The following is a 25,525-nucleotide window of genomic DNA, read 5'->3' as shown; positions in this document are numbered from 1 at the left end:
GTTTTGAAAAATAAAAAAAAAAGGTTTGGGTTCCCTTCCTCTTTTTTCAGAGGAACTATGATTCTTCCATGTTGAGGCAAATAAATAGGAGGACTTAGACAAATAAAACCCTACTAGATCACTTGGTGAAACTTTGAAAATAGTTTCACATTTATGCTGCAGTTGCAATCACTTTTGCCTTATTTTAACAATTTTATACTCTGGATTTATTGCCTTCTCTGACTGTTACAACATCAATTCTACTCACGCTGGCTTAGGTTTATTTAATTTCTTTGCAATTTGTCTAGCTTTCTAACTCTGAGTTGTGGGTAGAGTATCAATACCTTTTGGAATATATAAGTACTCAATAACAACATTTTTATTGCAATAACTAAAATATTTTAACATTGTTACATGCTAAATACTTTTATAAGAGCTTTTTGAATGCTAAATTGTTTCCTAGATAGATTACTTTATCCATATCCTGACCAGGATGATTAAGGCAGAAAGTTGAAATCTTTAGTTGGTTATTATCAATAGAGCTGAGATTTGCACTTAAGCATTCTGGGTCAAGAACACATCTTATCAAATATTCAAAGGAATGAGTGACTTACTGAATAAATATTCATAACTTTACGTTAATAAAGGAAAAATACTTGCTGCAGAGACGTTGGAGAGGTTTGTCAAATGTGACATGATCAGTATTTTAGAAAGACTGACCAGGAGACCAGCACGACGGGAATGCAGTTGTAAATGTGGTCTGTTTAACCCAGGAATTCACTAATGTAAAAGCTGAGGAGTGATAAGAGCAGCACATAAAGAGCAGAAATAATTCCTGATCATATTTTACAGATATGTCTGAAGCCAATAGGCTTTGTGAGAAGACCCAAACCTATGTGACTTCTGTTCTTGAACTGAAAGTTGACATTAATGAAGCAGCTTCCCATGCTTGTAAGTGAAGTCCCCAACTCACTCTGTTCCTACTTCATCCCCACACTTGACTTCTTCATTAATTTACCTTCATTGCATGCCATTTTCTCTTTCAAATCTAAAATTTTGTTCATAAAAATTTTTATAAACTATGTGAGGCCCTATTGCTGATTATTCTTAGCTGTATGAATAAAATAGAAATCTCATTTAACATATAGTGTACATTGCTATTTTTATTTTGCTGTCTAGTAAAAAGGCCTTTCATAGATTTACACTGGATGTATTATAAAGATTTAATACATTTTGTTTTCATAATTGTAAAATTGTTAATAAAACTTTAAATATTTGAAACACTGAAATATTTTTTTTTCCTGGCCTGGTCTAATCATTAGTAAAGACAGTTTGTGACATACTGGTCTGCCTGTGATCAGATAACCACCACGTGAGGAGGAATACAAGCACTGTAATTATTAAAGTTCCCAGTGCTGCCAATGTCCTCTCTGCTCTGGCTGACCCATATACCTGACAGATTTATTTTGTACTCTGCTTCTAAAAAAACACACTCAGCAGACAATTTTGCTAAAACTAATAGTTTTAGAATGCAACATCATGCAATTAGAGTCCATTTATTAAATTTGAAAAGCTACTTCTGGGTCCCGTGAGGTTACTCAGCAGGTAAAGGTGCTTGCTATCCATTCTGATGACACAAGTTTGATCTCCAAGACTCATTTAGTGGAAGGAGAGAGCTGACTCCTGCAAGTTGTCCTCAGATCTCCAAACATGTGCCATATCATGCATGCCCACACTCTCATATGCATATATATATATATGGAGAGAGAGAGAGAGAGAGACTAATAAATATAAAAATTGAACAAAAATCCATTTTCTTCCAATAATTTTTGTCTTAAATCCTGGAATTCCTATACCAATGGAAATTTAAAAGTTGGCAAATGTTAAGATGTAAACCTGTCTAAGAAGAAGCCTTAAATCTTTTTAAAGATCAGGAATTTTCTTCTTCATCTAGTGTTAATTTCTCCAGTCAGAATATATCTTGGTGCAGTTTGTCACATCCCATGCAATAATACAACTCATACTTTCTTCCAAAAAGACTGATTGCATTTATGAGAGAGTAAGTAATTTAAAGTAAAGGTACCTCGACAATAGAGGTTTGGTAAGTGTAATGTGGAGAATGTCATGAATGTTATAAATTTATAATGTAAACTGTGAGCCATCTACTTTTCAGGAGAAAGTTGAAAAAATGAGACTGGTGGCTGAAGCCTCCAAATATGAAATCGAGTATCAAATGTACGCTATAGAAAATATCTTTTCAATGGAACAAATATGGGATTGGAATAGTCTGTGGAGCAATCTCTGTCTGTGGGGGTTGTTAAAACAACAGGGCAACAAGCCTGTGGTAAGTAAATATATGAGCTGATTTGGCCAACAAAGGAAAACCACGCCCAAGGAAGATGCGATACCAATTTTATATTGAATATAAAAAATGAGATACAAATGATAAAAGATGATGAAAATTCTAGAGTTGAAAAATATAATTGAAAAAAATCAAGTATATTAAAACTTGAAGAAAAAAATGTGAAAACCAAATATATAGTATCTAAGCCAAAGAACAGAAAAGAATATAATGGAGAAAAAGACACTTTGAGAAATATTAAACAGTTTCAAGCATTCCAGTCTAAAGTCTAAGCATTCCAGTCTAAGTATTCAGAGTCATAGTGAGCAAGGAAAGAAGAGACATAGTGGGAAAAATCAGATTTAATGACAACTCAGAAGTACTTACAAACAATATACAACATAACACTTCACAATTCTTTTATGAGGCCAATATTACCCTCACAAAAATATCACTGGAAAACTATACCTCATTATCTTTATAACTATGAACATAAAAATATTCAGTAAGTTAGGAGTAAATTATATCCATCAACATAAGAAATAAACATATGTTGTGGTCAAGTACAATAAGTAGGATTTATCATGGGAGTGTAATGTTAGATAATCAATAAATGTACAGCCAACACCACATAAACAGAAAATTAACAAGGTGTGGTTGCACACACCATCTCCACACTAGAAAGGTCAAGGCAAGATGATCAGAATTCATGCCTGTCCTTGGTTACATAACGCCATATCTGAAAAAAATCAGTAACACTAATGCTAATAATAAAAATAACATGCTCATATAAAAAACTCAAAAAATCAATAACCTTTTATAATAAATGCACATATAAATGTAAAAATTAAAGACTACTACTTCCTCTGCTAAAGAACATTCATGAAACACACAGATAACACTAGACTCTAGTGACAGAATACATCATTTCTCCTTAAGATGAATAACAAAGCATTTTCAATCTTGTTGGTATATAAACTATTGGCTGGACAGGGTCTTTTGTGATTCCATATGAATTTTAGGTGGTTTTTGTCCTAGCTCTGTGAAGAATCTCATGGGGATTTCGATTGTCATTGTATTGAATCTATAGATTGCTTTGGTAGGAGTATCATTTTCACAATATTAATTCTACCAACCAATGAGCACGGTAGGTCCTTCCATCTCCAGATGTCTTCCTCTATCTCTTTAAAGATTTAAAATTTTCATTGTAGACTTATTTAATGTGTTTGTTTGGGTTTATTCCTACTATTTTATTAAGGCTATTGTGAATAGGAGGGGTTCCATGTACCCTTTCCACAATTGCTTGCTATTGGTATATAGAAAGGCTACTGATCTTTATAAGTTGATTTTGAAATCTGCCACTTTGATGAAACTATTGAGCATTTCTAGCAGTCTCATTTGTCTATAAGCTGTTCGGTTAGAAGGTTTATCCAAGACAATTGGGGAAAAATAAATAAAGCATTTAGATTGGCAAAAAAAAAAAAAGAAATAAATGATTGGATATTTGTAGACTGCACAAGCTTAAGTAGAGAAAAATCCCAAAGAACCTACTAAAATTAATTTAACTAAAGGAGAGGTCAGCGTTTGGGAACTAATGTACACAGAGTCTTGAGCTTAACTACCAGCACCACAGGAGCCAGACATGGTGGCACACAACAGTAATCCCAGCATTTAGGAGATGGAGGAAGCAGGTTTGAGAGCAAGTCTGGGTGACATGAGACACAGACTCCAAAAAGAAATACCTGAATAAAACAACAACAGAAGAAAATCTGTGTGTTTCAGCACACAAAGTTTATGTTCTCTATATTTTTACACACTTGCTGCAAAAACCCACAAATGAAAAAACAATTGAATTATCTCATTTACAGTAGCATTAAAAGGGAAAAATATATATCAGGGGATTTTAAATGTGTAGCTTGAAAAGCACTAAAAACACTGTATACATTCAATGAAATTTTTCTCAGTGTTCTTGCTTATTCATTTGCAGAAACTGAAGCTACCTGAAACATTCATATGAAATTCTGAAAGACTGAAAATAGCATATATATGAGTTCTATTGATCTGTGAAGAAAAATGAAATCATGAACTTTTATCAATTGTGAAATTTATCAATAAATGAATAGAATTGGAAAACATATTGAGTAAAGTAACACAGACCCTGAAAGACAAGCACCAGGTATTTTATTTGTGGATCTTATTTAAAAGTGTTTGGATGTAAGTGATTGGCTACCATCTGCTCCCCATGTGCTCCAGCCCCTTTCTCATAGGCCTGAGCACTGGGTGCTTCTGCAGAGCTTGGACTTAGCCTCAGAAATGCCAGATTAGATCTCCATGTTGGAATTAAAAATTGGGGCCCATGAGGACTACCAGGAACTCACTGAGGAGATACTTCAATACTGATATCAAAATTCTGAAATCAGGACTTGGCGAAAGCCAAAATGCTCTTTCTTCTAGAGAAGAAGGCAGAATGAGGTGTGTTCCCAGCAGTTGGTCTCAGGAACCCGAGGTACGCTGACCAAACAGGACAAAGGTTTTCTTGATTTACGTGTTTCTATATTGATCTGAAAATTCTGAACTCAGGAGGGCCCAACATGGTGGGAAAACTGAGTGTCCCACAGCTCAGGCTTGGCTCCCTTGAGCGTATCCAGAATACAGAGGCCCAGGGGCTGGGGCCACTGTTGAGTTTGCACCGCAGTGTTGTCCCAGAGACAGGAGAGTTGGAGGAGCAGCATATGACCATTACCACACCGTTGTGCATGGGCTTCTCAGACCCGACCACTATTTGCAAGGCCCTGTGTGTGGCCAAGTACAACATCGATGTGCCAAAAGTGGAACTACTACTAATGAGAAGCCCAGCTTCGACGACTGCATCTACAAGCCCATGGATGCAGTAACCCAAATGCCAGGCCAGGAAAAGTGAGCTCCAGCTTCAAGAGCACCAGAGGAATCAATGACTTCAACCCCTGTCCACCTACCAGGAAGTGATGGACTCAGATAATGATGAAAATGGAATTTGCTCAGAGGAAAGAATTAAATTCCCTACAACAAATTTATATGAACTGGAAAGTCATGCTTTAACTGCTCATGGGTCTTCCCTGCATAAGTGAGAAGAATCAACATGAAAATGTGTGTTAACTTCCACCTATTTTCCAAGATTTTATTGTCCTGAGTCTGATGAGATTTGTAAAAGATTTATGGAGAGCTGTATGACTGAAACATTACAGAGGGAATCTTGCAGAAACATGAAACCAAACTAGAGGTGTGAGCCAGAGTTGTGATTCCCACTAGAGAGTTGGAGCTATTGGGCCCCTCCCATAAACCTGGACCAATGGTCCCCTTCTACTCATGTCATCTTCCATGGTGACCGAGTTAAGCATGGCCAGTGATAGTTATGTAAGCATGGCCAGTGATAGTTAGAGAGGCTGAGTAAAACACTTTACTAAGGGCTTACCCCTAGTGAACCAGGTAGACTGCTGGCTTTATTGCTTCACGTCTGTTCTTTCCATACTCCTTTAGAAACCATAAATTCAATTCATATGTGGAAAGAAACGAGTTCACGATTTTATTGACTGAAAGTACTGCACATCAGAGTCTTTGTTCCAGATTATTGTTTCTTATATATCAACACTGGTTTCTAGTAGAAAGACCTGTTACATAATGCTATTCTTCTGTGCCTTCAATCTTTAAAGATTAAATGAGAAGTATTTGCATGAGTTTATTGACATAATGCAAATACCTGTATTGAAACAAACCAACTGAAATAGAAGTCTTGTTTTCTTAAAGACAAGGTGATTATGATATCATGCATTATCAATACATATAATACATATATAGTTATTAGAACAAGAAACGTGAAGCAATGCACGTTTTTCATCTGTGGAAGCTGCCTTGAGTGGTATTAGGGAGGAAACTGTCTTTTCTTTTGCCTAGTGTTTCTAGCAAAGCAATTCTGATAAGAACATCTCAAGTTCCTCTAACACATCTATTGAAAATAAAAACAGTATCAGATAACTGACATTGAATTAAGGGATTATGAATATTCCACACTGCCTCATGGAATAAAATTGGATCCCTCACAGAAGGTGTAAACTTGTCCATTTTTGCACAGGTTATGCTCACAGAAGCAGGCTTGTTTTGAGAGCTAGGTATTTATGTTTAAATTAGGTGGAACTGTTCTGAAACCTGGTGTGACTGCACTATAGCACAATACCTTAAAATAAAGATTATATTTTGCTTTCGCTCACTATAATTACCACAAATATTTTTTAATTGGTTTTAAAGTTTCTAACAGTTTGGGAAGGTTCGTAGTGAAGCCTTTGAACTCTAAAAGAGTGATACTCTATATGTAGTACAGTATAAAATAAGAATCTTAAATTTTTTTGTAACTCCAAGAAGTTTCAGCCACCTAGTAGAAAAAAATTTCATATCTCATAACAGAGTTTTTGAAGTATAAAACTGTAGTACAGATGGTGTGGTGGTGAGTTTTTTAAATGTCGGTTTGGCACAATCTGAAACCATTCAGTAGAAAAGCCTCTGAGGATATATATGAAGGGTTATTTTATGCTAATTGATGTGGGAAGATCAGAACACTGTGGGCAGAACCCTTGCCTGTGGTTGGGATTCTGGATTGTATTAGAGTGGATATAACAGAGCAGGAGAGATAGCTTAATCATTAAGAACACTGGCTGCTCTTGAAGATGTTCTGGATTCACTCCCTAGCACCCACATGGCAGCTAACAAACTTCCTTAATCCCCATTCCAGGAAATCTGATGCCCCTCCCCTTTTGGCCTCCACAGCCATTGCAAGCACATATGCACTTACTTACAGGCATACACATAAAATAAAAGCAGATAAATGTTAAAAAAAAAGTTGAGATAGCAAACTGAATAACAGCACTCATTCATTGCTTCCTGCTCTTTATTGCTGATGTAATGTAAATGACTGCTTCAACTTTTCTGCCCTGAATTCCCTACAATATTGGAATGTAACCTGCAGTTGTGATTCCCATAAATCCTTTCTCCCCTGTGTTGCTTCTGTCAACAAATTTTATCACAACACTAGCTGACAGGTGGTAGTGCATAAGCAGTGTCAGAGCTTGTAAGCAAGGACTTCTTAATCTAATTTGGATATTCAAAAAAGTTACAACATACATCAATATCCTAACAATAAAATGCAAGGAGATAAACGGCAATTCAGAATTTTTATACTATAAAGAACAGAAGATTCTGCAAATGAAATAGCATTCCGAAAAATAGTGAACATTTTCCAGGAGAAAAGGGCTACATGGCTGCCTTCATCTCCAGTGTTAGAGTATCAGTAAGCCCCAAAGTTGAACTGGTCCAGACTATAAAAAGAATGTCTAATCTATCTGTTGGAGGACTCACTTGTCCAGTCTCACTGGTCAATTAGTCTGTGATAGAACCAGTCCCAGGAAGGCAGGTTCACCTTAAGTTATGCTAAATAGAGAGGCAGACTACTTGGTGTGTTAATAAGGTAGTGAATATTTCCTACCTGGAACTAGCACAGATCTCCGCAGAACTTCCAGACCAGCCACAGCCATGTAGGTCTCCGTAAGTCTGTCTGCTTTCCTGAGTTCTTCAGGAAAGTGTAATTTCTCCTTTTCTTCTTCAGACCTTTCTTACTAAACATGCTTTCCCTAAAGCTTTGGGCTGCCCCTAGCATCTTGTAGTTCTCCACTTTTTCTCTAAAGTGTCCTTCTCCCAGGTATGTGGCTGCGAGTCAGCCACGTGTCTGACCTCCCATGTAGGCTCTAAAACTGCATGGCTCCATGGCTTTCTGTCCTTCTTCCCACTATTCACCTCCTCAAGGCAGCTGCCAAGATTACCAGCTTACCGGCCCTGAGGATTTTTCCTTAATGTTCTAATAAAATTATAAAAGCTTCCATTTGAGTCTATTCTTATATTCTTTTAAGAATGAGACTAAGAACCCTCTAGGGTTACTCTCTTTCTCCCCATTTCAACAGTAAAGGTCAGAGGCAGCATCTACCACTGATGAGACAAAGGAAAACACAAATGATAAATTAATTGGGATTTAAGGGATGATATGGTAAGTTAAAATCCCAACATGAATGTAAACGCACCCAGTAAATTGAAACCGTCAGCCTTCACTGAGGGCTTGGTGGTGCTATATAGGTGCGTATGAACAAGGGGCAATGCATAGAGAACTATTTTCTTACTCATGGGACACTCAATACATTAAAAATAAAATTGCTTTATAACCCAAGTATTTCACTTTTGGACATATATTCATACCTTACTATAGAGATATTTTTATCCTCATGTTTATTGCTGTTTTATTCATTATAGCAAGAAACTGAAACCAAACTAGATGTCAATCAAAAGATGAATGGATAATGAAATCCTGATGTATTTATAATGTGGAATATTATTTAGTAATAAAGAAAATTGAAGTGCTAAAATTCATAAGAAAATGGATGAACCTAGAATGTATATTAAGTAGATCACCCAATCTCATATGTTCTCCCATGTATTTAGACCCTAGAATAGCATGTACGTATATAAATAAATCTTTGTGTATACTATAACATTTATGAAGGAAAACAAGAAATTGTAATATAAAAGGCATACTAATGAGTTCATATACATGTAGTATATTTCATATAAATCTTTTGACTGCATTCTCAAGATGCAACACAAAAGCTAACAAATCTTTTAGGCAAAATAAAAGAACCAAAGGAAGCCTTCAAAAGACACTTTTAGCTTTCACCATTCATAAACCTAGGAGGAAAAAGTAAGAAGGCTAACAATGATGCATTAAAAATTTTTACCAAGTGCAGGGCACTCTATTTTAAGGGTTAGAGACAAAACAATAAGATAGCCCGGGACCTCCAAATGCATAGAAAGAGAGGAAAAAACTGGTAAACATTACCAACAAGGGTCCCCAGGGGCTGGTAACCAAAATACAGACTTCCAAGGCTCCCAGTAGCAGGGTAAAGAAACAGATTTCCTGTGGCTAAGAAAGCTGATTGATGTAAACATGTGGTCGTTTCTTAAATTTCATTGTCTTTGTGATGGACTGAATTAAAAAGAGAGTGAAAAATTAATCTCTTCTACAGTTATGCAAGCTAATCAGTGGACAAACACAGGAGAAAACAGTTGTTTTTACCCGTGTTTTTATTGGATTTCTTTTCTCAAAAATGATTTGGCAAAGTGCATCAATAATCTTCAACTGAGGGAGATGGAGAGATGGCTGAGCTGTTAAAGAATGCTGGCTGCTCTTACTGATGACCAGGATTCAACTCCCAGCACCCACATGGTGGCTAATAACAATTCATAATTCCAGTTCCAAGGAATCAAGGCTCTCATCTGACCTCCATTAGCATTGCAGGACACATGTTCACTTACAAGTAGGCAAAACACTCATACACATAAGACAAAAATAAGAATTACAATAAAAAATGAACCTTCAACTTAATACATGTTGGTAAAAATAATTTTTAAAGGAATTCATATTTGAACATAAAAGTTAGCCTTGCTAATGAAAAGAAAATTAAAATGTAATCAACACTATGATTACACTAGATCACACTAGATTGAAGCAGAAAATAATATGGAGTCATAAGAATGAGACTTTAGAAATGAATTCTCATACTAGTATAATTTATAACATAACATGAGGGGGATTTCAAAAGATAACATGAATATTTATGTTCTATATAGAGAAATAATATTGCCTCTGCTAATCAGTTGTTTTCTTGATCTTTGCTCTTTTGACTAGGGCAAGAATGGATCTCAGAGTAGTTTAAATTTGCATTTCTCTGATTGTTAAAAATGCTGAACACATTCTAGATATTTCTTAATGATTTTTATTTCCTCTTTTGATAACTATGTTCAGATCCATAGCCCATTTTTTTCATTGTGTTGTTTTCCTTTTCTTGAGAAATTTTTTAAAATTTTGTGTTGATTATATATTCTGGATATTAATTTGATGTCAGATGTGTAGCTGGTAAAGGTTGTCTCCCTGGTGTGGGCTTCCTTTTCACTCATTTGAGTCTTTCCTTTCTCATTTAATTTAAAAATGTCCCTTTTGTCAACTTTAATTCCTGAGTGATGGAGCTATTCAGAAAGTTCTTATCTGTACCTATATCTTATACTACATGTGTTTTCTTCAGAGGTTTCAGAGTTTCAGGATTTAAATTGAGGACTTTGATCCTTTTGGGATTGTTTTTGTGAAAGGTGATAGATATGGGTCTGTTTTCAACTTCAAAATGTAGATATTCACTGTTGGTGAATTTCAAACTGACGCAGCCACTATGAAAATCAGTGTGGAGAATTCTCAAAAACCTAAAAGTAGATTTACTACATGACCCAGCTATACCACTGCTCCTTGACATATACTCAAAGGACTCCAAATCCTTCTACACCAATTTTTTGCTCCACCATGTTTAATTCCATTCTTTTTACAATGACTGGGAGATGGGAACAACCTAGATGTCCTTCAACAGATTATTATTAATAATAATAATAATAATAATGTAATACACAAGAGCAATGGAATTCTTGATAAATGAATGAAGTGGAAAATATTATACTGAGTGAGTTAACCTGGATCCAGAAATACAAATTTATGCCACATGTTCTCCACTATTTATGGATCCTAATTTCAAATATTTGTTGTAAGAGTCAAAGGTCCAGGATGCCTACTACAAAATAGTGTCTTTGAAACATAATAGAGGAAATTTTGCAAAGCCCCACACCTAGATGAAGAGTTACAAGCTATCAACGACCAGCCAAGCAAGAGTTCACCAAAGGTGCAAAAAAGGCACTTTTTATTGAAGGCAGTCTAGAATTGTTTAATTGGATCTGAGGCCTGTTCGAAGGGAAAGAATTCACACCTGTTACTGTTTAGCCTATCCAAATGCTTATGGCTAGAAGGATCATAGACCCAGTGGGGAATATGCTATTGCCATTTTCTTATATATAACCAATATAAAAACCAAGACATTTTTCAGCTTCATTCTAAATATGTATCCTCATACCCACAGGTAAGCATATCTCTCATCTCTCTTCAAAGAAGCTCCTTTTTGGAACATTGAGACTGTTACAGAGACACACAGCTGGTGGAAATTCAGAGAATAAGTTATCATGAGGCACTCAGACTAAACTGATCCATCAGAAGCATAACCCTACACCTAAGGCTCAGGGAACATCATTGAATAGGAGCCAGAAAGATTGTAAGATCCAGAGAACCAGGATGTGTGTCACTTTTGTTTATTTTTTATAAATACGTTTCAGATTTAGTTTGAAACTTCTAAGTATTTCTTTAGAAATTTAGATATATCATCTACCTATACCTACATTTAGCATATTGATATGATAATTGACATTACTTGCATTTTTGTTTTCATGTTGCTATGCTTACATTCTTGGAATAAACTTTGATGGCCATTATGCATAATATTTTTGATATTATAGGATTCAAGGTGCTTAATTTTTGCTTAAGGGGCTGGAGGGCTGGCTCAGCAGTTAAGAGCATTGACTGCAGAGGACCATGATTCAATTCTCAGCGCCCACAAAGCAGCTAACAACCACCTGTAACTCCAGTTCCAAGAAATCCAATGCCCTCTTCTGACTTCCATGAGCATTGTATGACACTGATGCACTTACATACATGCAAAACCTCATACACATAAAACAAAAATAATAAAATAATTAAAATTTTTTAAAATTTTTTGCTTGAGTATTTGCATATGTATTAATAATATGTATTTGTGCCTTTGTATTCCATTGGTGTCTTTGCCTAGATTGGTATTAAAATGATTTTCAATTCACAGCTGTTTATTTCAGTTCCATTTCAGTTTCAGTGTTGTGTTTGAGTTTGCAAAGATAATATTATATAGTTCCATGAAAATATTTGTTTAATTTCAATAGTGAAGTCACCTGGAGAGGATATCTTCTATGCAAAGAATGCCTTTAACTAAGCATCAGTTACACATAGAATGATTCAGATTGCTCATTCTTGCATGAGTTTGTGGAAGCTGTCTTTCAAGGAATGTGACATTTTTAAACCTCTAAGCACAAATTTGTTCATAATTTATCACTGTTAATACTCCCATATTTCCCTTTCTGACAGTAATGTTACCTTACTCATCTCTAATACTAGAAACTGAACTATTCATTACTCTATTTGTAGTAATACTGCCTAGATGCTTTTCAATTTTCTTATTTACTTTCATTTTTGCTGTTTTTCTTGTCTTCCTTGGAGTTTATTTTATACATCCTTTTTTTCTTTCTCCTTTTCATCTTTTTTTTTTTTCAGACAAGAACTCCCTGAGCCCCACCTGGCCTGGAACTTGCTAGGTAGACAAGTCTGGCCTTGATCTCACAGAGGTCCACCTACCTCCACTGGGATTAAAGACATGCACCACCATACCTGGCTACATCATTGTTTTTATAGACATTTTTCTCACCTGTGTCATAATAAGAATAAAAATACTGCTTGTTGCCAATTTCACCTTAAAGTTTATAAATGTTCTTTGTAAGGTAAGGGAAACTTCAAATACACCTATGTCTTTCTGATGTACTCTAATGTAGTGCTCTATCTCTTTAAAGGATATTTATCCATCTAATCATCTCTTTATCATCTATCTATTCCACACGTGCATGTTTCTTGTATCAGTACTAGAACACCTGGACACAGTGTTAGTATGTCTGTCAGATGCCTGTCTTCACCTTCCTCCATGTGCAAGATAAGGTTGCTACTTGTTCACTACTACATGTGCTGGGTGCGTGGTCCCATGTGCTTCTGGCCATTTTCCTGCCTCTGCCTCCCTTTTATCAGGAGCAGGAGGATTACAGACACTGACAACCACTTCTTTCTGACTTTAGGGGCATTCTGTGAATCAGAACTCAGACCCTCACTCTTGTGGCCAAACACTGCCCACAGGGCCATCTCCACATCCTTTATATTCAGTTTTTTTTTAAATCTTTTGACAATTTAGAAGCCTATTAGCTGTTCTTATATATTTGATTACTGTCTAGCATTGAGGAGTATTTTGAATGTCTTACATGGCGTTGTTTCTTAAAACAATTGAACCATTGCTGATTATCTATTTTCTGTCAGTGGTTAAGAGAAGGCCCTTAAAATCTCTGACTATTATAGTTTTCACTAATTCATTTTCTCTTTATAATTATATAATTATATATATATACATATATACATATATATATATATATATGTTCTTCTATTGTTTAAAAGAATGTTTAAAAGAATTACCTTTTCCTCTGGAGTAATTAACTATCCTTGTGAGGTGGTTTTTTTGCTAGTAACCTTTTTGAAACCTTCTTTTTCTAGTATTTAAGTATCATTTGTATCAGCAGCTGAGTATATCTACCTAGATTCGTTAACTGTCAATCTATTTTTACATTTTAAATGATTATAAAATAAACATATTTTCATATATTTATTTTGGAGAATCCATGTGGTGATCTGTGTTTTTAATAGTGTCTATTAGAATATTCCCATTTAGCATTAGAATGGTGCAATGCACTGGTATGGTAAGATTAAATGTTTATCTACTTGATTCATAGTTCTTATATTTTCCCTTTTGTGCTTTCTTCACTTCTAATTTTCTCATGATGTCTGGCATATTTTAAAATACGTTTTTGTCTCCTGAAGTGATCGTAACAATAATTTTGTATTGTTATTTTGATGATTATCTTGGAGTTATAGTATACATCCTTATCTATCTAACTTCAAATTCTAAAAGTAGCATGGTCCTCATGCTATTGTCAGCACATGACTTATAGAAACCTATGCTTCAAACCTCACAGTATCTTGATTGATGCCTTCTTGAAGTAGTTAATCTTTTTTGAAGAGATTGCAGTGCTGATGATGACAGATCCGTGTAGCACCTCTCTCCAGTTCTCTTCATTCTTTTGGATAGACTCATTTATTTCTGACATCATTTCTTCTTAGGAAAACATTGAAAGTCTAAAAGACACTCTATATTAATTTCTTAATTTAGGTCTGTTGGAGAAGTTTTTATAGACTTTGTAAATATGCAAATATATTTTGATTTTGATGTTTTTATGCCACAAAATGAACTTCAGTTAGATAATATTTTGATAAATAATTAAAATTATGATTCTTCCTCAAACTGGTTTTGAGTCATTAGATTGTGGCATATTTCAGAATACACTTCTTGATTCTTCTTGTGTTTGGGGTTGTTGAATTAGTACACATTTCAGCTGGTTCTTGTAAATTTAAATTCTTTCAACTGAGAAAGTATAATGGAATGAAAAGCACACAGTCTGTGGTAGTGCTTCTGCAAAGGATTAACTAAGGAGGAGTCCTATTGTGTAGATTGGTGCCAACTTGGAATAAATGGCAAGGAAGAGAAGTCAGCCAGCACAGGCATTCTCTCCATCTGTGCCTCTAGCCAAGATAAATTAACATGCCTTTCTTCACTCTCCCCTCTGCACTATATGGGACTGAAAGCTATGAAGCCATAGAACAGAATAAATTTCCCCTCTTTTATTATAATTTTGTTCAGGTATTTTGTCAAATTGATGAAGAAAAATATTTTTTCATGTTTGTCGCATTATTTAATTTAAAGAGCTAATTTGAAACATTATTTGGGGTTCTGTTTATTTTTTTCAATCAAAAGAACATACATATATGTATACATATTACTGTTATATAATTATATTAAATATTTTATAATTATGTATAATAACTAAGGAAACAATATATCATGTGGTTATGTGTGTGTGTGTGTGCATATGTACCCAGTAGAATACAATCCAGCCTAGAAAATAAGGAAATTCTCTTTCTCTTAAATATGCATGCATGAACCAGGAGGCCATTATGAGTAGTATAATATTATGACTCTGAAATTCTGTAAATTGTGAGGTAACCCCATTCAACATTTACTCAAAAATTAAATACCCAATATATGCCACTTGAAGCAAAGTTGTATTGTCAAATAAAGGATTCTAAATTTTGTTCTAAATATATTTTTTCTTTAACTCTAAAGACAATGACTTGAAATTTCAGAGATTTAATGAAGGAATTAAAGTTAGTTTCTACATGATAAAATTATGTTACTAAATTACATCAGTGCAACGATTTTACTATTTGTGTAGCATTTAGTATTATTATAAAAGTAATTTCTTTTTTCTAGTTTTAACTCTGCCATAGATTTTTCATGTTTTGTGATTTGTGACTGAGCACATGTTTGGGCACTTTCCTTGCTGTGTGATGTTTCTGTTCTTGTATTTGGTTCACCAATCCCTTTTCTTACACTTTACATTACATTTTATACTCTGTTGACAAATATGTAGCATGCATAATTTTAAAACTAGTGTGCGAGGCTCATCTTTTATCCATGTAGGGACACTTCTGAGAGTGCATATATAAGAAGCTGGTAGAACTGAAACTCATGTGGACACCACGGTCTGACTCCTTTTGTGTTTGAATACACACTGAAACAAGCCATGCATAATAACCCAGAAAGCAGCTAAACATGATCTAGACAGTTATTAGTAACTACGATTACAACTGCCTCTGAAAGGACTACTGTTCAAAACTAAATTTACTCCAGAGAGGGCAGAGACCCTCTCTTCCTGCTTATCCCCACCCCTACACCCTTGCACATTCCATGAAATTCTGTGTCTAGGCTCATAGCCATGCTTTTATGATCTGGCACATACACAATTTCTCATATTCCCCTAATTTAAAGGTAAGTTTTTGCCTTCGTAATATCTTCCTGTAGCATTATTAGACTACTCTGTCTCTTCTCCCTGATCTAAACTGTGGTTTCTCCTGAGGATCTGGACCCACTAGGCAGAGACCTTAGACATTTCAATCCTGTGTTCTGGAACTCCTATGGTTAGTGGGGAAGGGCAAACTCAGGTGTCTACCCTGTTAAGGTGAGAATATCAACCTCCAAAATCCAGGTTACACCTTTTTCTCTTTCAGAGCTGCCCCTGGATCACTCATTTCTCACCAGTCACTTCTCTTCGGGACTCATTTCTACTGCACAGATAGATTATAAGCTACACAGAGTCTTATCTTTCCATCATTCCTTATGGTATTAGCAAATTCTAAAACTTCTTTTTTAAAACACTTTTTATTTTGTTTATAGGTATGAATGACTTCATGTATGACTGTACATCACGTGCATGCCAGATGCTCATGGAGGCCAGAAAAGGTTGTCAAATCCCCTAGAACTATAGTTTTTGATGGTTGTGAATTGTCATGTGGGATCTAGGAACCAGACCCGAGTCTTCTGCAAGTGTTTCTAACTGCTGAAACCATCTCTTCTGCCCTCCAAACACATTTCTAATACAGAGTTGTATATTGCATTAAATCACATGCTTTGGGTGACACACTTCTCATGTGGGAGAAAAAAAAAACTATGTAAAATATTCATTAAGTTTGCTCAAGAGCTGTGTGTATTTCTTATGTAGTATGAATATTAAAAACCTCTGGTGTAAATTTACTTTGTGATCAATAATTTTATATTAAATGCAACCATGCTTTCTTATATTAGAAATTATACATTAAGCTACTGTTTATATTATTAAAAATTGATTTCTGCAAAAAGTTGATTTCTCTTCAGCAACCACAAGCTAAATATCTAACAATATACTTCTTTACAACATTTCTAAATCAACTAAGACACCTGCATTGGTACAGGGTACACTTTAATCTATATAGCATAAATATTATTTATGTACTTTATTCCTCTGTATAAGTCACACAGTCAGAAGTTTACTAATTAAACTGTAATTTACATCCACACAAGCATAATCTCAACTCCTACTAAGAACAATGAAGACATGTAGGCCAGAGCTTTCCACTACTTTTTGTGTAATCTTTAAGATAAAATATTTCACTATTTCCCAATTTTATCTTTAAAAAATATATATCCCCAAATATTGAATTAATAACTTTTCAACTTACAGACACGAAAGTACACACACATTAATTTTAGTTTCAGTAAACAAGGCAATGTTATACTTAATATAGGTTCCTTGTATTAGGTATGAATGAATGCCACATATGCATTGACAAAAAGACTCTTTATATTTATTTTACTATTGCCAATTTAATCAAAGATCTTATTGTGTCTAGTTATTGATATACTTGCCATTGATCAAGTGAAATAACATAATTAGCCTAAAATTCCAGAGAAATATATCTAAAAATAATGTTCTAATTTAGAGATCTATGCTACCTCTCCAACACTCCATTGTTTTTCCTTTCTTTATTTATTATTTCTTTTAAATATTTAATTTATATTATTTATTTTTATCAGTTTTGAAAAAGTAAAAATTATTGCTTTTCCTTTATTTCTTATTTTTTTAATGTTCAATTTATATTATTTATCCTTTTATCAGTCTTGAAAAGGTAAATATTATTATGGATAGAGTCAAATTACTTTAGTGAATACACAGCATCGATCCATGAATTCAAGATTATGCTATATTTTGATTTTATACATCCTTACTTTGCCACTGAAACACTGAAAGAAAAGATGACTTATCAAGGACTCCTAATGATATTTTTCCCTATGGATCACTTTGATAATCATAAATCTTCTTCTTGCTAAAAGCATTTAAACATATAAGGTGAGAGAAAATTACAAAGATAATATGATCTGAAAAATTTACATCAAGTACACCTTGGTAAGGAGTCTATGCCACTATGCTCATGCTTTATAAACTTGACTGAATTTTATTTCCATGAAATCATAAACAGCCTAGGAAAGTTATCAATTGACAAGATTACATGAACCAAGATAAAATTTTACTTTTAGACATTTTACAAGTAAAGCCAAATGTATTTGCAAAATAATTTTCATAATATAATTATTTAAATCACTGACCTAAGAAGTATGTAGAAATGCATCATAGAAATGGGATAAACAAAGGAAAGAGACAATATAAGTATAAATCCATTCCTACCTTTATGGCAGTGGATGCAATTTGGATGTGGTGAAGTCTCCGTAGTGTGCTGTCCCTGTCAATGAAGTAGGAAGCAGCAAGTTGATGTAGGGTCTCCAGAGTGACTGAGGAACTATTGGTGCTGGAATCACTTCCTTCAGATCGTTTGCTCAACTTCCGCTTGTCCACAAAAATTGTGAGTGACTCCTCTCCTGCATTAATAATACATAAATTAACGATTTTCCTTTTAGAATTAATTTTTGCTTGTTGTAATGAAAGCATACCTGTAATATGATGTTAAGAAACAAGTAATGATAAATAACCCAAAGTAGAAGAAAATTCATGATTTATAATGTTATAATTTTTCTTTAAGTACCTAGAAAATTGTCAGAGATACTAACTGCTTTAAATATATGTTAAGTAAACTCTAAGTATCTAGATTTCTAAGAGCCATTTCTTTAGAGCTTGTTGACTTTCTCATGTAGTTTAACTTAACACTTGTATGCGCAAAAGCAAAATAAAAGGTTATGTTAAAGTCTTATAGAGTTGCATGAAATTGCATTAATTGGAAACTTACCACAAAACAGTTCATCAAAATGGAATCATGAAACAAACTTGAGCAGTTTTCATCTTTACATTTAAAATGAACAGAATAGGTAATTTATGCATATATGTATGCACATTACTAACACATTCACATGTTCCCCCTATTGTACATTAAATATGGTGTTTTGATAAGCTCCATATAGGTCAATAAAGTCAATAGAAATTATAGAAACTGACTGAAAATGGTTGCTTAATGGTTAGACTTTAGTAAACTAAGACTAAGCTGTAGCTACAAAAGTTCAAATGCTAACGGAAACCAAACATTTAAGTTAGACATGAAGAGCTCTTGATATTAGACTTTTGTATTATTGCATATTTATCTAGCATATAATTGTTAAACTAGCTGCTTGTTCTCTGTGGGAAACCTTTCTGTTTTGGTGACATTGTTCCGATTTAAAAGCTGACAGGCTATGCTTAGGAAAGGCAAAATGAAATCATCCACTAGAAAAATTTGAAACAGAATGCATTTTCTAATGCCCTGCCACTTGTAAACTTTTTAAGTACGTAAATATATTGTAAAAGGAATTTAAAAAGAGTAGCTTTATAACAAGGTTGTCTCTACTAGGTGTTAAGTTAGCAAAGTAAATGCCAGTGATGAACTCCCTCTTTTGTAACTGTTGATGACATGTCCAATAGACACTCGAACAATACAGCTATTGCCCTTGCTCTTGGTTACCCACCAGAACTTGACAGTAAGATGTTATTGTTGAAGACACTAAATGTATGTGTTGTGGTTGTGGAAGTCCTCTGCAAAAGCAGACAGAAAATGCCCTTAACCACTGAGCCATCTCTCCAGCCTCAACACTTTTGAGGAAATGCATTTGGTACATCTAAATAAAAGTAATGGAAAAAAAATCCATACAAATTGATAGCATAGAATGTAAAGTAAATAGTAGAATTTTTATTAACACAGGCGGAAATATACTTTTACTTTGTAAAGCTTATTTTCACAAACTTATGTTCAACAGAACAAAGTCCAGGCCAATGTGGTGGTATGTATCTTTCAACCCAGCATGGGAGGCTGAAGCAGAAGGGTTTCTGAGAGGGGGAGTCCAGCGTGGGTTAAAAACTGCAACCATGTTAATCAGGGATACATTCAGAGGGAAATATAGACTGTTATTTTTGTAAACACACAAAAGAACCAAATACATTTATTAAAGCTGTACAAGAAATAGAATAGTTTACAATATCATATAGTTTCATTCATTTACTGAAACAAAATTAAAACTTGATAAATTTTTAAACAATACTACAAAGGAAAAAAGGTTTAGTGTATTATATATTAATATAAAAAATCCATGAAAACTTATACATTTTTCAAGGAACTCATTACGATAATACAGTTTAAAAGATGCAGCTATGTCATCACACATAGAACTATCCAGACTATTAAATATATATGACGGAGATCAGGAAATGAGTAAGGTGGTAATACGTATCTAAAACCAGATGAAGGATGACAAAAATAGGCATTCTAAACCAAAAATAACTTTAAAAAGTAGTTGTCAATGATATTTTAAATATAGAATGTATTCATAAATTGCAAAGTAGCTTCTTTAAGAATCACAAACAAGAAATACTCTAACAACTAGACAACTTGCATTTTTCAAAGAAAAGAGAAAAAACAAAATAATTAAGAGAAATTGGAAAATAAAAATAAGCATTGTGTATAATGGTTTAAACAAAAGTTTGCACACTTAAATGATTTCACAGGGGATTCTGCCAAAACTTCATTTAAAAATGTTTTCAGGGTAAAAATTTTTAAAAATTCAAATTAATTTAAATAAACTTAATGTAAAATTGGCACACATATCTGAAGGTGTTTGTGTATCCATACAACAGAAAATTACATTTTATCAGTATTGATGTAAAACAAATTAAAAAAGCAATATTATCTGCCAAAAAAGCAATAATCTCATTTCTTCAGACCAAATGCGATTATTAAAAACTCTGAGGATGTTTCAAAATTTATTTTAAAAAGAATATTAAAATAATTTTACAAATTAACATATCCAGAAATTAAAAAACATGATTATCATTAATTCTTAAAACTAATTTTATGGATGGATGTCTGTTCTTGAATAGAGATTTGTAAACTAGAATTTGGTCATAATTCTTTAAAGATTTATTTTTATTTTAAATGTATGAGCAATTCCTGTGCATATGTACATACGCCATATGTGTACTTAGTGTCCAGGGTGCCCAAAAGAAGTCTTATATTCCCTAGAACTGGAGTCACAGATCATTGTGAGCTGCCATATGGATCCTCTGCAAAAGCAGCAAGAACTCTTAACGAAGAGCCATCTCTCAAGCACCTATAATCCTTAATAAGATCGAATATGTGACTCACAGCCTAAAGGACAAATGACTTAATAGAAAAAATGAAGTTTTCTGTTAAAAATTAGACTCAAACCTAAGCTAGGCATTGTGGCTCATTTCTGTAAACTAGTAATTTCAAAGGTGGAGACAGGAAGATCAGGAGTTCAAGGTCATTTCTTTGCTATATAATGAGTTTGAAACCATTCTGTACTACATGAAAGTCTCTCAAAACACCAAGAAAATGCTGGGTATGGTGGCACAGACCTTTGATCCTAGCACTCAGAGATAGGAACATCTTGATCTTTGTGAGATCCAAGCCAGCTGGTCTATATAGGGAGTTACTGGTCAGCTAGGGCTACTGGGAGATTGTCTCAGGGGTGGGTATATGGCTCAGTTGGTAAGGTACTTGCTGTACAAGCATAATTACCTGAATTCAACCCCAGCACCCATGAGAAATCTGACATGGGAGTCCATGCCTATAATCTTAGCACTGGGAGACAGGAAAGGATACCTGATATATACTGACCAAACTGTCTAGAAGAATCAATGAGCTCCTGTTTTAATGAGACACTTGTTTTGAAAGTAAAATGGAGTGACTGGAGAGATGGTTCACCTGTTTCAGGCACTTGCTGCATTTGCAGAGGACCAAAGTTCTGTGCCTAGGTCTACATGGCAGCTCAGAACCTTCTATAACTTCAGTTCCAATGCATCCAGTGCTCTCTTCTGGCCTCCATGTGTACTGCACGCCCCTGGTACACATACATACATGAGCACGTATACACATATAGTAAAATGATAAATCTTTTTTTTGAATAGGAAGAACAATTGAGAAAGAGTCTGTTCAGTTCTGGCCTTTACACATACACTCAAACATGTGCACATATATATGCATATGAAAATGCACACACAATGTAATAATAGAAGTATGAAAACTAATGCAGTTTAGACTGATATTGTCAGTAAACAGCATTTAAAAGACTTTTATTTTCAGATGATGTTCTTATACATGTATAAAATTCAGAAAAATCAATGAAAAAAATTACAGCACACAGTTAAAGAGCCAATATGTTATTAAAATGCAAAAACATTACTGAAAATAGACAAGAACACTAGTATTGGCTTATTAAAAAAATAACACATGAAGGTCCACCACTGTAAAAAGGAAAACAAACATACACATATGTCTGAAAGTCACAAAATCCAACATGTGACACTTTTCTTTTTGCTTGAGCAACAATATTCTACATTAAATTATGCCTAAATTCTCTTGCTAACATTCAATTTTAAAGTAAACCGATTAAAAAAAAACAAAACAGACTATGTTTTGCTTTCCAAGATTGTGTATATCAATTATGAATTCTCAATAAAATATTATCAATTAAAACTTATTAGGAAAAATTTACAAAGAGAGCATGTTAAAATAAATGTCTGAATTATTAATTCTGTATAATTAAAGTAGTATAGTATTAATCCATGACTAAGTAAATGCATCGGACCAAACGTATCTATAAATAACATAAATGGAAGTTTAGCAAAGCACAAGGATCATGTTAGTTCACTGGAGAATGATGAATTTTTTTAACCTATCACATGGTCACACCAAAATAGCCATTTAACAAATGGAAGTTATGATTGAATTTAAGAATCAATTAAAAAATGTGAACATTTAATGCACTAATAAGATACATCTAAAACAGAAAACAGAAACATTAACTTTCTAAGATTTCAAAAGCTCCTAAACATAAAGGAAAGGAAAAATAGAATTGAGACATTCAGGTAATTTGATGGATTAGAGGATAGCTCTGTGTGAATTGGAGAAGGGGGGAATCAGATTAAGAAAAAGAAAGTCTATCCTAAAGAAATAAATAGAGGAAAAGCTTGAAGGGGTCTTAGAAAAAATAAGAGACGTGCAATTCAGAGAAGTGAGCTGATCTCTGCCTCAGCCATTCAGTTCCATGGAGAGGAAAAGGAAAACAGAAGCAGGTTCCAAAACCTAGCCCTCATGGGAAATTGACAGTGCTGCGCTCAGGACAAGCCCGGAGCCCATCAAATCTCAAATGCAGTTGCTGCTTCCAGTCCTGTCAACAGTAGAGAAATCTCATTTATTTATTTTACTTTTTTTGCATTTTTTTATTTTAATACAATATAATTTGATGGTATTTAGATCCCCTTCTCTATCTCTACTTCCCCTTACTAGCACCCCCACCCAGTTTAATGTACTATATAGTACATATCTATTAAATATAACATATTTAAAAAGGTTTATAGGGTCTAATTTTTATCTCCAAATTTCTGTCAGTGTGAGTCCATCCATTGGAACCTGGTTATCCTGCTAAAAGTCAAACACTCAGAAATGACTGTCCATCTGATAGAAACTTCACTTATCTTCTCAGTAGTCCACAGAATCTGATCGACAATAGACCATCAGCTAGGAAGTTTTAAAAATTACAAAAACTACAAACTAAAGTAGTTTGTGAACCTGGAGAGATGGTTCAACAATTGAAAGCACTGTCAGCTCTTGCAGAGGACCGAGGTTAAATTTCCAGCACCCACATGCCAGCACACAGCCATCCATAACTCCATTTCCAGGGGATCTGACACTCTTGTTTTGGCCTCCATAGGTGTTGCACATGTGTTACACTTACATGCAGACAAAAAAGTTCATATACATAAAAAATTGAACAAAAAAATAAGTTGAAGAATTTTGTATATCTGAATAGATAAAACTTTAGAAATCAGTAGCAGGAAAACTATCGGAAAAAACCACACATTCATCAGAATGGTGTGATACATTCTTGAATGACCAGTGAGTAGGGGTCCAAAGATGGCATGATGAAGCCCATTGTTTTCACACTAATCTAAAAAAATTAACAACTGGAGACTAAAACAGAAACGACAAAATTGTTTAAGCAAAAAAGGTAAAAATGATGTGTAATTTTTTAAATACTCAAACATAACCATAGCGTGAGAAATAAGACATAAAATTTTATTTGCATATTAACTCAGTATTAATGTTTGCTAAAACTAGAATGTTGACAGCCTGAGTAAAACTGCTGGAAAACAGACAGAAAAAAGACCTTCCACATAGTGCTAGTATTCCTGCATAATGATCAAGCACAGACCAGCCGGAAACTTGATAGCCTGTTGAAGCAACAGAGACTCAACAATCCCACTTTTAAGTTTTTATCCAAAAAGCAAAATATGCTAACGTTTCAAAATCCTGGGCAAACTGAGGCAAAATGAAGAAATGGAAGCAAAAATAAAGAAGAAACGGAGTTCAAATCTAGTCTGTGCTCCTTTGAGCTCTGACAAAACTAAGCAAAGCAAAGCAAAGCAAAGCAAAGCAAACAATAACCAAAATGTGAAGGAAATGAAGAAGAAAAGAATGAAGGAGGAAAGAATGGAAGGAAAGAAGGGTCAAGCCAGCACCTACCAAACACACACCAGGATATATGCAGAAGTCAGAGTTACTTTATACTTAACATTTGGAAATACAACAAAAAGCCATTAGTGCGAATTGAGAACACCACAGCCATGCTGTGAAACTGTGCACGAAAACTCTACGAAAGCAAGACCAGCCACATCGACACAGACGCAAGCACGAAGCGTGGATAAAAGTGTGCTTCACCGAGGATAAAGACAGGGTGCCATTGCAGCCCCAGCTGGCCTAGAACTCACAGAGATCCGCCTGCCTTTGCCTCCCAAGTGCTGGGACTACAGGCGTACCCCACACGCTCGGCTTTTTTTAGTTAAATTTTTTAAAACAGCAGCCACCCACACCAGAAAGATCGGGCCTATACATGTATAAATGTTTGTCCGAAGGGAAAGCAAGGGAATGTGATGGAACATAGGCTCCCCTATCCAGAGCTTGTCAAGGTGTTTAATTGTTCACCGTGTTTTCAGAAAACGATTTCTTCATTCATAAAAATGAGAGTAAATTAAATAAAGAAAAAAGCCATGAACAAAAGCAAATATTACTAATCGTATATCAGGTCAGTAAAACAATTATTTGAAGAGATTTAAGATAATGTTTCAATGTACTTTCTTGTAAATTAACTCAAAATTAGTATTCTGAAGATATAAACAATACAAAGAACCAAACATCATAATGCAATGTATTTTTAATAGCGATTTTTTTTCAGCACTAAGCATAGTTTTGAAAAATGGTGTTTACATTATGAGTATGTAGGCATTCATTTTCAAGTCCTTCCATTTAGCATATACTTGAAATCCAATTAGAAAAATCATCATACTGGTTGAAATGTTGCTAGTACTTTTTTACATTGGTACAGAGTTAAAATATATTCAATAATAATATTTCTTTAAGGAATTGACAAATCCATAAGT

At 34.3% G+C, this 25,525-nt stretch overlaps 1 protein-coding gene across 5 annotated transcripts in view; it reads right to left on the bottom strand.

Annotated features, from left to right (window-relative positions):
* The window catches only part of Brinp3 (BMP/retinoic acid inducible neural specific 3), a 474,563-nt gene that overhangs the window by 200,876 nt on the left and 248,162 nt on the right, over nucleotides 1–25,525 (bottom strand). For all 5 annotated transcript variants that reach the window (XM_008824258.2, XM_008824257.1, XM_008824259.3 and 2 more), the window contains one exon: nucleotides 18,275–18,465. In XM_008824258.2, the coding sequence (XP_008822480.1) occupies nucleotides 18,275–18,465 (191 nt within the window). The remainder of the gene's footprint in view (nucleotides 1–18,274; nucleotides 18,466–25,525) is intronic.

The sequence above is a fragment of the Nannospalax galili genome, unplaced genomic scaffold (assembly GCF_000622305.1).
Source record: "Nannospalax galili isolate Female #2095 unplaced genomic scaffold, S.galili_v1.0 scaffold227, whole genome shotgun sequence".
NCBI classification, from domain to species: Eukaryota; Metazoa; Chordata; class Mammalia; order Rodentia; family Spalacidae; genus Nannospalax; species Nannospalax galili.
This window is presented reverse-complemented; position numbering and strand designations above follow the sequence as displayed.